At 48.4% G+C, this 15,049-nt stretch overlaps 2 protein-coding genes across 2 annotated transcripts; both read right to left on the bottom strand.

Annotated features, from left to right (window-relative positions):
* Nucleotides 1–3,468: 3,468 nt before the first annotated feature.
* On the bottom strand, nucleotides 3,469–6,473 carry LIM2 (lens intrinsic membrane protein 2). Its single transcript, XM_019718295.2, has 4 exons — nucleotides 6,299–6,473; nucleotides 4,855–5,004; nucleotides 3,728–3,862; nucleotides 3,469–3,530 (listed from the first exon to the last, which is right to left on the bottom strand). The coding sequence occupies exons 1-4, from the start codon at nucleotides 6,471–6,473 to the stop codon at nucleotides 3,469–3,471; spliced, it is 522 nt and encodes a 173-aa protein (XP_019573854.1).
* Nucleotides 6,474–7,283: 810 nt separating this feature from the next.
* On the bottom strand, nucleotides 7,284–13,032 carry C8H19orf84 (chromosome 8 C19orf84 homolog). The gene is made up of 3 exons (XM_088800730.1): nucleotides 13,020–13,032; nucleotides 12,869–12,938; nucleotides 7,284–8,461 (listed from the first exon to the last, which is right to left on the bottom strand). The coding sequence occupies exons 1-3, from the start codon at nucleotides 13,030–13,032 to the stop codon at nucleotides 7,933–7,935; spliced, it is 612 nt and encodes a 203-aa protein (XP_088656856.1). The 3' UTR covers nucleotides 7,284–7,932.
* Between the last annotated feature and the right edge of the window lie 2,017 nt (nucleotides 13,033–15,049).

Raw genomic sequence — 15,049 nt, 5'->3', positions numbered from 1 at the left:
GGTGTGGAGGTTCCTCAAAAAATTAAGAATAAAATTACCATATGACCCAGCAAGCACTCTCCTGGGTATCTACCTAGGAAATCTGAAAACATTTATCTGTAAAGATATATGTGCTCCGATGTTTATTGCAGCTTTATTTATGGTGGTCAAGACATGGAAACAACCAAAGTGTCCTTCGATAGATGATTGGATAAAGAAGATGTGGTATATATACACAATGGAATACTATTCTGCCATAAGAAAAGATGAAATAGTGTCATTTGCAACAACATGGGTGGATCTTGAGATTATAATGCTGAGTGAAGTAAATCAGACAGAAAAAGTTGAGAGCCATATGATTTCACTGATATGTGGTATATAAACCAAAAACAACAAAAAAAAAACAAGACAAACAAATGAAGAAACAAAACCTCATAGACACAAACAATAGTTTAGTGGTTACCAGAGGGTAAGGGGGGATGGGGATGGTAGATGAGGGTAAAGGGGATCAAATATATGGTGATGGAAGGAGAACTGACTCTGGGTGGTGAACACACAATGGGATTTATGGATGATGTATTACAGAATTGTACACCTGAAACTTATGTAACTTTAGTAACAATTGTCACCCCAATAAAGTTTAATTTTTTAAAAGAACAACACTCTAGATGCTGCCCAGAGAATGAACTGCAGGGGCAGGGGGAAGGGCACGGGCAGGGGCAGAGGAGGTTAGGAAGAGGTGGCCACAAGCCAGGTGATAGATGATGGCGGCTTGCATCAGAGTGGTAACTGGCTGAGCAAGACAGAGTCAAATTCTGAACGCATTTCAAAGGTAGAGTCGACACTATTTGCTGATGAATCAGCTGTGGCATGTGACAAAAAGAAAGCTGAGGATGACCCCAACCATTGTGGCTTGAGCAGCCGGATAAAAATGGTGTTGTCATGGATTTCTTCAGATAAACACCCAGAAGTGGAATTGCTGGGTCATAAGGAAGTTCTATTTTGTTTACTTTTAAATTTTATTTTTAATTGAGGAACAGTGTTTCTCCAGGGCCCATCAGCTCTAAGTCGTTGTCCTTCAATCTAGTTGTGGAGGTTGCAGCTCAGCTCAAAGTCCAGATGCCATTTTCAATCTTTAGTAGCAGGGGGCACAGCCCACCATCCCATATAAAGGAACTGAACTGGCAACCTTGTTGTTGAGAGCTCGCGCTCCAACCAACTGAACCATTCGGCTGCCTGGAAGTTCTGTTTTCAATTTTTTGAGGAGTCTCCATACTGTTTTCCGTAGTAGCTGCACCAATTTGCTATCCCACCAATGGTGCTATCTATGGTGCCACGTGGGTACTAGACTAGTGAAGGAAATCACGGCATAAATTATATAAATGTCTAACCACTATGCTGTACACCTGAAAGTAATATAAAATATTGTCAACTCTAACTGAAAAAAATATGTTTTAATAAAAATAAGTAAAAAATAAAGAAGCTGTCGACACTCCATACCAAAAAAAAAAAAAAAATAGAGGTATCATTTACTAAGATGGGGGAGACTGTGGGAGGAGCAGACGTGGGGTGTGAGAGATATCAGGAACTCAGTGTCATATATGTGAGGTTTGAGATGCCTCTTCTCTTCAAGTGGAAATGTTGAGTAAGAAGTTTGAGGTGTGAATCTGAAGTTGTAACCTCATTATCATTGCTAGAGTAGAGTAAGCCCCTGGAAATACTGCTGGCATAAGCCTCAGTAAATATTTCTACTTAAAGAGGCCTCGGTAAAGTATTATTAGAGAAGGCCTCAATTATCATTATTATTATTATGAGAAGCCTCTATGAGTATAGTATGACTGTTTTTTTGAGGAGGCCCCAATAAATGTTATGGGTAGGGAGTAAGCCTCTATTAATGAAACAATTATAAGCATAGACTATGATAAATATTATTAGAATCATCCTTGCTAAATAGTCTTATTAATTTATGATTGGCATCAGTAAATCTCACGGCAGTGAGCATCAGTTTATTGAATGAACTAATGAATGAGTGAATGAAGAGAAGGTCAAGGTCATGAGTGGTGTGTGAAGAGGCAGGTGCAGGAGGTGAAGGCTCAGCGTTCTGGTGTTTCTAGTTGTGGGGGCCTATCAGGGAGAGGGGAGGAGGTTGGGAGAGCCAACTGGAAGTGGGGCTAGGCTGGTGGGCTGGGAAGTTGTTCTTCCACAGAGCTTTTCACTTATCCTGTTATCCTACTGTAATATTGTGATTTATAACAAAATATATATATATATATTTGGTCTGAGTCCTGATTGAGACAGCTCCTAGAACCCCTGGAATTTCTTAAGTGATGAAAGCCACAAAGGAGTTTGTTTTGCTATGTTAATGAGGTGACTTTTGAACCCCATCTAAGGATGGGGAGTGGTTGCTAGTGGAGCCAACCATGTGATTAGAGGATTGGAACTTTCAGTCTCAGCCCCTGACCTTGGGGAGGAGAGAGAAGTTGGAGGCTGAGTTCAATCACCAATGGCCAAGGATTTAATCAATCGTGCCTATGTAATGAAACCACCATAATAACCCAAAAGGAGAGGGTTCGGGGAGCTTCCAGGTTGGTGAGCACTTGGAGATTTGGGGAGAATGGTGACCTTGGAGAGGCCATGGAAGCTTCTTGGCACCCTTTCCAACTACCTGGCCCTGTGCATCTCTTCCATCTTGCTGTTCCTGAGTTATACCTTTTATAATGAACCAGTGCTCTAGTAAGTAAAACGTTTCTCTGAGTTCTGTGAGACGCTCTAGCAAGTTAATGGAACTTAAGGAGGAGGTCATGGGAACCTCCGATCTACAGATGGTTGGGCAGAAGCACAGGTGACAACCTGAACTGGCAATTAGCATCTGAAGCAGGGGGCAGTCTTGTAGGACTGAGCCCTTAACTTGTGATATCTGATCACAAGTTATCTGTCATCTCCAGGTAGATGACATCAGAATCGAGTTAATCGCTTGGTGGTGTGGGGGGAAACATACACATAGGAATTGGTGTCAGAATTGGACCTACACATCAATTTCCTAGAATTTGAACTGTCCTCTGGGTGGGGGCTGGGTGATTTATCTCTGTCCGCATGCCTTCAGAAATAGCAGGTTGAGCTGCCATTAACACTCCCCCACCACCCCATCCACCACACTCACCCCAACCCTCAGGGTCACACTATAATAGTTTCACGTCAGTTTTATTAGACTCCAAAAACTTGCTCTAATGGATATTCCATTTCTCAGACACCCCTCCCCTACTGACAAGTGGGGACTTGAGTCTTCTCGACTCCCTCCCACCAGGCCCGATTCTTCCTTCTTCCCCCACTGGATTCGGGAGTCAGGAGCCCCCAGCCAGACTCCAGGAGCGAGCCCCCTCATGACCCCAGGAACCGGGATTTCAGACCTCTAGACCCTCCCCTCCTCTTCTCCCATTCCTCCTCTCCCTCATTTTAACTTCCAGGAGAAGTTGGTGGATACATTTGGGCTCAGCGGGGCGTGGACAGGCGCCGACATTCATGCATCCGGTAGGCACACATGTAGAAAATTCCTGTGTGAGAAAAGGTCCCACTGGACGCCCCCCAAGCCCCTGCCCCAGCATTTCCTTTCTCTCCAGGTGCCCACAGGGCCTGGGGTCTGCCTTCTGGCTCAGTGCTGGGGGACCGCGTGGGACACCCATCGTCTCACCCTCTGGAGTGTTGCCCGCTCTGCCCCAGACACTGCCCTTCCCACCATCAACCCCCGTACCTGCAAAGAAGGTCATGAGCAAGGCCACCCAGCCCAGGATGTAAGACCAGGAAAAGCGCCAGTCCCCAAAGCGGCGACCGAGGAAGCTGACGGTGACTCCAGTGTAAATGGCCAAGGCCAGCAGGACGAAAAAGGCTGGGGAGAAGAGGGTGTGGGTGGGAGTTGGGATGGGGGGGGGGGTTAGGTGTGGAGATGGGATGGACGTGAGATTGAGGAAAGGGGTGAGATAAGGTGGGTGGAGGTGGAGATAAGGGTGAGGACATTGAGTTGAAAGTGAGAGCAAAGACGGACAGGGAGTGGGAAAGGGGTAGGGTTGTCTCTGGTTCCTGGGAGGCTGGCTCTAAATCCTTGTAATTTCCTGAGTTATGAGAGTGTCTTTGCTATTCTTGAGCCTCTGGGATCCCACCTGTTGTTGAGCTGAGATGACTCAGGATGAGAGCTGGTCACTAGAAAGACCAACAGGGATAGAGAGTTGAGTTCTGTTCCAGTAGATATCAGCCCCTCTGGGAAGGGGAGTGTGGCTGGAGATTGAGTTCAGTCCCCGGGCCAATGATTGAATCATGAAGCTCCAGTGAACACTCTGGACGATGGAGCACACCAGAGCCTCCTGGGACATGCTGGGAGGGCGACAGACCCTCTCAAGCTTCTCCCTCTGCATCTGTTTCTTTGGCTAGTCTTGAGGTGATCCTTTAGAATAAAACTGGAATGATCAGTATAGTGCTCTCCTGAGTTCTGTGAGTTGTTCTAGCAAATTTTCAAACCTGAGTGGGTCCCAAATTTGTAGCCAAATTTGAACCCTCAAATTTTGTAGGTCAAAAGTGCAGGTGGCCTGGGGACTCTAGTTGCAACTGGAGTAGGTGTGGTCTTTTTGGGAGCCATATCCTTAAACCTGTGGGATCTGAAGCTAGCTGCCGGAGGTTATGCCAGAACTGAACTGCTGTGGTGGAAGAGGTGGAATTAGAAATAGTCTTGGAGTTGGTACTGGGCGAGGGGTTGGAATTAGGTTGGGAACGAAGCTGAGAGTGAGGAGGAGTCAGAGATAAGAATGGTGTTGGAAGTAGGGCTGGATTGGGCTTAGAGAGTGGCAGGGAGTGGGAAGAGGGTTGGGGAAGGGTGGGTCCACTCACTGGAGGCAAAAAACATGATGCCAGCAGAGAAGGGCCTGGAGACGCGGGTGAAGGTGGGCTGCTGAGCGAAGGCCAGGATGCCCATGATGATGCCGGAGGTCGCAGACAGGGAGGACAGGATCATGAAGGCACGAGTGGCATTCCAGTACACTGTGAGAGCACCCCATGGTCACTCCCATGCCTCCCGTGACCTCGATGGTGAAGGCTGCTACCTCTGAGGGCAGGAATGCCTTGCCACTCTCCATGTCCCCCCTAACCCAGTTCCTCCTTCACCTCTCAGCAAGTGCCTTCCTCATCACCTGGCAAACTCCTATTCATCCTCCAAAGCCCAACTCCCAAGTCCCCTTTTCCAGAAAACATCCCTTTGTCCCTCAGGCATCATCCTCATCCCATGCTCTATATTGTGCTTCTTGCCTATCTCCCCCTCCAGCCTGATTGCTCCCTGAGGACAGGACCTGGGTTGATTCTATGTTACAGATACGCACAGCAGAGGTTTGCTTTGCACACGGGCTTAGAGAAATATTTGTTGGATGAATGAATGAATGCTGATGCCCCATATTTTCCTGCTAAGCATTCTTTATCCTCTCTCCCATTGCTCTATTTCATTTCCTTTGTACTACTTGCCCATATCTGAAAATGTCCTATTTATTTATTTATTTATTTATTTATTTATTTATTTTTAACTTGTTTATGATGTCTGTCTCTCCCCCCTGAATTCTCAGCTCTGTGAGGACAAGGTCTTGCTTTCCCATTCACTGCTATATGCCCAGTACCTAGTGTCTAGCACATAATAGTTGCTCAATAAACGTGTTGAATGAATAGATATTGAGCACTGGGGATCAGTCTTCTCTCTTTCTATAAAATATATATTGTGTAATATGCTATATTGCTATGTGTCTCTAGAGGTACACAGAGGTATAGTATATTACATAATATATATTATATACATATTATACATATATGTATATAATATAGATTGCAAGAGCCCTATACTGGAAATACTACTCTTATCCCCACTTTTATTATATATATATATATATATATATATATATCATGGCCTGGCACATAGCAAGTAATAAAAAAATACCTCATTCAGTATTTAGCAAATTTAGGGTCCATCTTATTTTTGTATCCCCCAATACCTAGTAAATATTTAGAAAATGCTATCCGCAGCCACACCCGCCCTAGCCTGACTTCTATTCTGTGCCAGGAGATGTAACCTCTCCCTATTTAATTCCTCAATCCTGTAACATCCTGTAACTGTAGTAGGAAGAAATCCCAGCTCTGCCCCTTCCTTCCATGCTGAGTGATCTTGGGCTGGTCCTTTTCCCTCTCTGAGCCATAGGGTTCTCCATCTGCAAAACTGGTGGCCCTTTGGCTGTGAGGTTCTGCCCCACAGGGCTCTGACCCCAAGCACAACCCAGACCCTGCCCCGCAGTCTCACCGATGCTCTCTGTCTGCAGGTAGCACTTGCTGCCCAGGCAATACCGCCATAAGCCCTGGTGGGCAAAGGACCCCGAGAGCCGGTACTGCATCCAGTGGTCTGTAGCTGTGGCCACCACCAGGAGGATGGTCCCCACCCAGGCACAGAAGAGGCCGCCACTCATGAAGCTGTACATGGTGATCTGTGGGGAAGGGGAGAGATGGGGTCAGGAACTGGACTCCTGGGTCCTCCTTGTCCTGGAGGAGGAAAGGGCAGGGGAACTGGGCTCCTGGGTCCTGGGGAAGGAGGGGCTGTGAGTCTAGACTCCTAAATCTGAGAGAGGAGAGATTGAAGCCCTAGACCCGTAGGTCCTGGAGGGGAAAGGGGCTGGGGGCCTGGACTTCCAGGTCCTAAGCCGGGAGGTGGGCTGGGCGCTGGGACACCAAATCCTTGGGGACGATAGGAACTGGGGACCTGGACTCCCAGGTCCTAAGCCGGGAGGTGGGCTGGATGCTGGGACCCCACCAGGTCCCTGGGATAGAAAGGAGCTGGAGGACGGGAGGCCTAAGTCTTGGGGGAGGAGGGGTTCACAGGTCCCATGCCTGGTCCCTACCTGAATGACACCGACTGTCCTGAGCCCTCCGTCCGCCTCGGCCCCTCTGTGCAGACTGAGTAGAGCCAGGTCGCTGGCCTCTTTGCTCCCTGGGTCCCCCAAATCCCTTAAGCCTCCCCACACAATGGCCCCATGGCCCAGCAGCTTCCAGCAGGCAGAAGTGCAACGGTGGCAGAGGCCCCAAATGGAATTTGCTGACACAGGGATCCAGGCGCTCCCTCCCTGCAGCCCCTGACCCTATGGCCTCTCTCTGTGACCACCCCACCACCCTCCCACCCTTTCACAGGCCTCGCTCATGGCACCCACTGGGTTGGCCTGAGCTGCGTAAGCACACACACAGACACAAGACATCAGAACAGCTATCCATTTATTGCTCAACCAGGGCAGGAAATGAGGTGGTGTTTGGATATACTGGGCCTATGGGGTTCTTTGCGGGTGGGGTCACAGGGCATGTAGCAGTTGGGGCTGGGACAAGAAAGAGGTTGAGGACGAGATGGGGCTGGGTGGGGGGTGGAAGACGGGCTGGGTCTGGGATCCAGTTTAGGTGAAGGGTGAGGATTGGGTTGGCCTGAGGCAGGTGGGGAGTGAGGATGGAGAAGCTGGGAATGAGGTGGGCTAGGGTGTAGATGGGGATGGAGATGGGAATGAGTGGGATTGGGAATATGGCATTGAGAGTGGGGATGGGGTGGGGGCTGCACAGGTACCTGTGAGTAGCTTTGGGGTTAAGAATGGGGTCTGGATGGAGTTGGAGGAGTCCCTGGGGTTGAGAATGAGGTGAGGGTTGTCGCTATAGTTGGGGTTACTGTCAGAATGGGGAGAGTCACTGGGTATGAGGTTTACGGCTTTTTTAGGTTGGAATCCAAAGTCAGGTCCAGATTTCACCAGCTGACTCTTAGGCCCCACTCCTAAAGCCATGGTTTTTGGGGAAGAAGGCTGGGAGCTGGATGCTTCTTAGGGTATCTTTGACAGGGTTGACATGGCTGGCGGCTCCAGGAAAACCCTAGCGGTGACCCCGAGCCGTGCCCTCCCCGCCACCACAGTCCTAGTATTCAGCATCCCAGTCTTCAGCCACAGGTGACGGGTCCAAGGGTGGCTCCGCACCTTGCACGTCCTTCTTCCCATCCTGGGCAGGCGGTGGTGGTGGTGATGGCGGTGTCATCAGCGGGGTCCTGAGGCCAGCCCCAGATCCCCCTGCCCAGCCCTTCTCTGGCTGCTCAGCCCTCCCAGGTCCCCATCGCTGCTGGCCCCGGCCCCGGCCTGGCCTGCGTGGGACATCCCAGCCCCTGCGTCCCCTGGATGGCCTCTTGGTGGTGGTGCCCGGGTGGGGGCAATTTGCTTGGGGGCTGCAGGGGCAGGAGGGCAAGGACTGTTGAAAGGTGTATGCCCCCATCAGGGCGCTGTGCAGAAGGTAGGAGAGGGCATCCAGACGGATGGGGACCGTGACAGAGGCCAGGTTCTCGGGGAGACCCAGGTGGGCTGGATCTGGGGTGCCGAAGAGAGCAGGTGGCAGGGCTGGGAAAGGCGGAGGGGGCCACGACTCAGTCCCAGGTGATGGCAGGGGCAGGCTGTTCCTAGAATGACAAGAGGATCAAGTCAGCGGTTCTCATCATCTCCTTACGTCTTTCCTAGTGCAGCCTGGCTGCCTCTGGGCTTCTCCCCGCATCCACTTCTCTCTATCCTGAGTTCTGCGTCCACCTCTGCCGCCCTCACCCCCTTCTCCCCACCCCTCTCTCCTTCCACACCCCTCTCTGTTTCTTCCCATCTCTCTTTACAGAGAGACAGGCAGCTCTGCCAAAACTTCAGCACCAGACAGAACTCTGTTCCAGTTCCAGGCTGCCTGTCTTGCTCACGATGTGTCTGTGCCCAAATCACTTTCTCACTCTGAATCTGAATTTTTCATACCGAAAGATGGCTTTTGATGGTATCAAAGGTGCCTATTAAAGGGCTGGGTCTGGGACATGTTCAAGAAATGTAGATTATTATTATTATTATTATTTCTCCAGCCCTACAACTGTTCCTGACATCTTCCATTCTCCTGGTTCTTCCATTCTTGAAATTTCTGTTCCATGAATACCTGTTCTTATCTCTCTGTCTAGTTCTAAGTATCTCGCTCAACTCTGTCACCAAGATCCCTTAAGATTCTTTCTATGGGATGATAGCTGAGACTTTTTTTTTCTCTGATACTTTCTCTGGCTTTATTCACCACTCTGATTTTCTCTGTGCCCTCTTTTCTCTGGGTCTCTGTCCGCGCAGGTCGTGAGTCTCTCACCCCTCAGGCCCAATCTCTTCCTTTCGCTGTTCCATCCTCACAGGGATCTCTCAAGTTTTTTCTAGCACCTTCCACTTGATTTCTCCAAGATCCACGGAAACGGGAGGGGCCGGGAAGAAAGTGGGCGGGGCTTTTTCAGAAACGGGGCGTGGCCTGTAGAGCGTGAGTCGCCATGGGAAAGAACCACAGGGTGGGTTCCTGGCAGCTAGTTCCTCAATCCCACTTAGCTCAGGACACAGTGCCCACCTCCCCAATACCTAGGAGTCTAGGCCCCCAGCTCGTCCTCCCTCAGACTCAGGAGTCAGGACCCCCAGCCTCTCCTCTCTCTCCATTGGTATTCCTGTTTTCTGGTGGCCTGCTGGTGTTCTTTAGGATTAAGGGGACATTTAGACAGGGAAATCTGGACGTCTGAACCCTCCCCAGGGTAGAGAGGTTACTAGATGAGCTGGGAATCTTAGGAGCTGGATTCCATTCTAAGCTCTGTCTCTGACTTATTCTTATGTCTCTGAAGCATAGACCTTAAGTTTATGCTTCATTTTCCCCATCTGAGAAATGGGGCTATTATTACCTCCCAGGTTCTTGGGAGGTTTAAAGAATACGGCGTATGTAAAGTCGTCTACACAGAAGCTGAACTGTAATTAGTCTCAACAAATCGAGAGTCACTTATCGTTATTGCTGATGGTATTTTATTAAGAAGCAGTAGTCATTCTTATATCCATTCATTTAAGAAATACGTACCAGTGCCTGTCCTGTGCTGGGCTGGGCACTGGGGATGTAGCTCAAGGCAAGACAGACAGAGACCTTATTCCCATGGAACTTACATGTGGCAGAAAGAGACGTATAAGACACAAACAATACATTTCCTGTAAGTGCTGTGAAGATGTGAAGTCAGGGCTAGGGGATATAGAGGCACTGGGGCAGCTACCTTAGCTAAGATGGTTATGGAAGGATCCAGAAAACGTCGGACTTGAGTATTTCCAGTGGAGGGAACAGCAAATGCAAAGGTTTGAGAGTAGAATTAGTGTAGCATTTGAGGGACTGGGCAGGAATGAGCTAGGAAGAGAGGAATAGGTGTATTTTTAAAAAAATAAATTATTTATTTTCAAATTCTTTATATTTACAGAAAAGTTACAAGGATGCTAAGTACAGAGTTCCCATATACTGCTCACCCAGCTTCCTTAATGTTATCTTCTTACATTGTCGTGGAGCCTTTGTCACAAGTAAGACACCAATATGACTGTTAACTAAACTCCAGACTTTATTTGGATTTTACCAATTTTTATACTAATGCCTTTTTTTTTCCTTCTGTTCCAGAATCCAAGGCAGAATACCATTCAGTCATCACATCTCCTTTGTCTTCTCTGGTCTGGGGCAGTTTCTGTCTTTCCTTGTTTTTCACGACCTTTATATTTTTGAGAAATATTAACTAGTCAGCTATTTTATAAAACAGAGACCTGTTTCAATTAATAATTCTAACTCATTTAATCCTCATTTCAAACAGGATCAAATTGTGCCTCAGAGAGGTTAATTGCTGCCTTAGGGCACAATGGGGATTTGAACCCTGGGCAGCCTGGCTCCAGAGTCTGTCCTTTTAATGGAGATACAAGTAGAAGCCAGATTGCAGAGGACCTTGTAGGCTACAATAGAGACTTCGGATGCTTTTTTTTTTTTTTTTTTTTTTAGATGACTTTGAACATTTGAAAGCAGAGATGTGACATAATTTGATTTATGTTTTACGAAGAGCACTGTGTCTGTAGTTTGGAGAATGGATTGTGGTGGAAAGCAAGAGTGGACATATGGGAGCCCAGGGAGGAAGCTGCTATGGTCCAGGCAAGGGGTGGTAGTGACCCCAAGGAAGGTGGGATTAGTAGGGATGGGAATGAATTTGAGATGTATAGTTGACCCTTGAACAACATGAGTTTGAACTGCAAGGGTCCACTTATATGCAGATTTTTCTCTTCTGATAAATACATAGACTATAAATTCATTTTTCTCTTCCTTATGATTTTCTTAATAACATTCTTTTCTCTAGCTTACTTTATTGTAAGAATACAGTATATAATACATATAACATACGAAATATGTGTTAATCTACTGTTTGTGTTTTCCTAAAGGCTTCTGGTCAACAGTAAGCTATTAGTTAAGTTTTGGGGGAGTTAAAAATTATACATGGGAAAATCTGCACAGGGATCCAAACCCTAACACCCACAGTGTTCAAGGGTCAACTGTATTTTGGAGGAAGAACTATCAGGATTTGCTGTAAGACTTCTGGGGGTGAGTAATGGGGAAATAATGATGCAGTTTTCCACCTGAGCAGTCCCTTGGAACGTGAATCTTCTTTTGAGAGGTTCACAACAACATCCCATTTTAAGGATGAGAAATCCCAGATACTAGCTTTCACTTTCTGAGTTCTCTTGAATCCAGGCCCTTTGCTGGATGATGCTGGTGACACTGAAATGATGCAGAACCAGCACCTGCCCTCCAAAGGCTCTCAGTCTTGAGGGGTGGGGGGCAGATACAGAAATGGACAGTAGCATTCCAGCATTATCATGTAACCAGAGGCCTAAATGAGTCCGGGGCTCGTGCTGCCTGCGCCACTCAGCCAATAGATTGACACAGGAGTTGAGTCATAGAATAAGCGTTTATTATCAGAGCACCAGACACCTCTGAAAACTGCCTTACAGTCTCAGACCTGCTGGGATATTTAAGAGAAAATCAGGGCACTCTCCCAGAGGCTGCAAGACAGTCCTGGAGGTCTGTTCTCCTATCATGATGCCCCCTTCTCTTATATCTCTTGTGGTGCCAGCGATCCCGGAACGGTGGGGGAGTAACATGGGGAAAATGCTAAGCCATGGAGTTTGTAAAAGCAAGCATTTACAAGGTGATCGTCTAAGATAAGGAGCTGGAACCAGGACAGGGCATCCCACAGGCATTCTGAGTACTGGGGGCCCAGCTGGGCCCTGCTTCAATCAGACCCAGGACACAAGGAGGAACAGAAGCAGTGAGTGCCCTAAGGAAAGGGGTGGAGGGTAAGGTCAGGGAGGTGTTTCTAAGAGACGGAGGCCCAGTGAGCAAAGGCCAGGTATCTGGAATCTAAAGATTGTTTTTTTTATCAAGAAAGCAGGCTTGCCTTTCCTGGCGACTGTGATTAGGATCTGGGTCCCCAGATTTTTAGTCTGGGTCTATCTGTCCCAGTTTATGTCCGGACGGTTTGGAAAATGGGGGTTCGAATCCCTGCTCCGCTATTTACCAGCGCAAGCTGGTGAGGCTTATTGAGTCTCCGTTTCTTCGCGAAATAGCGCTTACTGCTCGATTCCAGCGTGATGGGAATGCTCCTTGTTTTGTGCCGTTATTGTTTCTCCTGTTTCTGCAATGAAGGTCAGACCTCCTCATTTACCACCTACCTGGCCCTTTAAGGGGTCTCTCCCACGCCAGGAGGGCGGTGGACGGAACGCTCGTCTCTAAGGAAATGATTTTGATACTCAGCTTCCAAAATTGACAGGCAAATACTGAAAAGTGACCAATCAACTGCTGCGTCGGGGAAGCGAAGCTTCCGATTCGTGGGAATACTCTGGTATTGATTGCTCTGAGCCCCGCCTACTCCTTGAACGTAGCGCAGCGCGAGACATGGTCCTCGGCTCTGATTGGTGGATGATCTTCCGTTTGTAACTGACGTTTTTTTGTTTGGGCGTCTCTTGGGGTCACTTGCCCGCGCGCGCCAAGTGTGGCGTCGGCCGCGTCGGTCGAGTCGGCCGCGTTGGGGGAGACACAGTCTAGACCTAGAGATACAAACGAAGCTGGGAGAGGACAAGAGGCCCTGGGCTGAGAGGGGAATCTCGCCTAGGGGTCTTCTTGCCCACTAGAGAGCCCCATTGCCCCGTCCCCGCCTTAGGACCAAACCATTCCTTTCCCTGCTCCCCAGCCCGCTCCCCCCCCCGTCCCCCCCATCCCCCCCCCGTCTCCCCTTCCCCTCGTCCCATCCCCCCCCCCCCCCCCCCCCCCCCGCCCCAAGGCCTCAGACCGTCCAAGTCCAAAGATTCGACCCACGGGGCTCACGTATTTTCTTAAGTCCCCGTCCTGGAGACTCTGGGGGCCCTGCTCTCTCCCTTGAGCCGTAACCACTCATCCAAGCCTTCCACTTGGAGGCCCTTCTGAATGCAGGTTAGGCACAGGGCCTTCCGGTCTTGGGAGCGCCTCTCACTGCCACCCCTACCTGCCCTTATTTCCTCCTTCCACCCTCCAAGCCCCCAGGTCCAGGAGGTCATCCTTGCCTCCCTTCCTTGGAGGAATCTCCCACCTCACTGCTCCCCGCCCAGCCCTTTCAAGGCCCAGGGGTCACCTTTAGACTTTGACCCAGAAGTTCTGCTTTTTCACCACCCCTTATTTCTAGACTCTATTCCAAATACGTACTTTTATCTAATTCAATCCTCACAACAGCCCTAATAGGTATTATTCTCATGTTACAGATGAGGAAACTAATAATTTACTCAAAGTCATGTAGCCAAATGTACGGCCTTTCTTAGCTGCTCTGGCAATGTTGTTTCTTAGGTTTTATATCCTCTTAGAGCCTCTTAGAGGAAAATAAGGAATTTTGAACTGACATTAGGTGGAGATACACCTGTGAAAGTAGATCATCTGGTGATGGCTTCTGGGGAAGAGAGGATTGAGAGCTATCGCAAAGGAGATGGCACAGAATACCTGGTATGTAGGGTAAAAAAGTGATAGCTCAAAGTTGGCTCCTGTTGTGTAATGAAGAATTTGGCCTTTGTCCCTGGCTCCTGGGAGGGAGCCTCTAAACCCTTGGAATTTTCTGAGTGATAGGAAGGTCTTTGTTATCTGTAGGACCCTTGGACCACACCTGAATTTAGGCTAATAAGGCTGGATACCAAGGCCAGGGGGAGCTTCCTGGCTGGTGACACACATCCACTTGCTGGGAAGGCAATGCATCTTGACACAGCGTTGCATTTGGGACCTTCCCTGACTTCTCCCAATGCATCTCATCTTTTGGCTGGTCCTGATATGTAGCCTTTATAATAAAACTGTAATCACATGTACAGCACTTTCCTGAGTTCTGTGAGTCGTCGTAGTGAATTACTGCACATGAGGTCATGGGAACCCCTGAATTTATAGTCAGAAGTGCTGGTGGCCTGGGACCTCTGAGCTTGTGGCTGGTGTCTGCAGTGGGAATGGAGGTAGTGCAGCCCGAATCCCACAGTCCAGCATGGTTAGGATGTGTGAGTCAAGTGGGTACCGAGGCGATAACTGGGCCTCAGCCGTCTAGAAGGTATCTCACCCAAGAGGTCAGCGAGAGGCCATGTGGCATCTGCTAGTGGTGGAACTGGAGAAGGTGTCAGTGAAATAATAGAAAACATATATATATATATATATATATATATATATATATATATATATATATATATATATATATATGTTGGTCTTTGCCTCAAACTCCTGGCACAGAGCTCCTGAAACCCTTGGAATTTCCTGAGTGATAAGAATGTCTTTTGTTCTAATGAGGTGACTCTGGGTGAGCTTCTGGATGGGGGCTGGTCACCAAAAAGACCAAGCCATGATTAGAAGCTTGGACCTTTCTGTCCTCTGGAAAGGGAGAGGTGCTGGAAATGGAATTAATGATGTGATGAGGCCTCCATAAAAATCCCCAAAATACGGGGTTTGGGGAGCGTCTGGGTTGGTGAACACATGAATGTGTTGGGAGGGAGATGCATCTAGGGAGAGCATGGAAGTTCTGCACCCTTTCCCCATACCTTGCCCTATGCATCGCTTCCATCTGGCTGTTCCTGAATAATATCCTTTTATAATAAACAAATAAACGTCAGTAAGGGTTTTCTTGAATTCTGTTAGCCATTCTAGCAAATTATCGAACCCAGGG

The sequence above is a fragment of the Rhinolophus sinicus genome, chromosome 8 (genome assembly GCF_057876585.1).
Source record: "Rhinolophus sinicus isolate RSI-liver-muscle chromosome 8, RSI-T2T, whole genome shotgun sequence".
Classification (NCBI taxonomy): domain Eukaryota; kingdom Metazoa; phylum Chordata; class Mammalia; order Chiroptera; family Rhinolophidae; genus Rhinolophus; species Rhinolophus sinicus.
The sequence above is the reverse complement of the archived record's forward strand: the minus strand, read 5'-3'. Positions and strand labels throughout refer to the sequence as shown.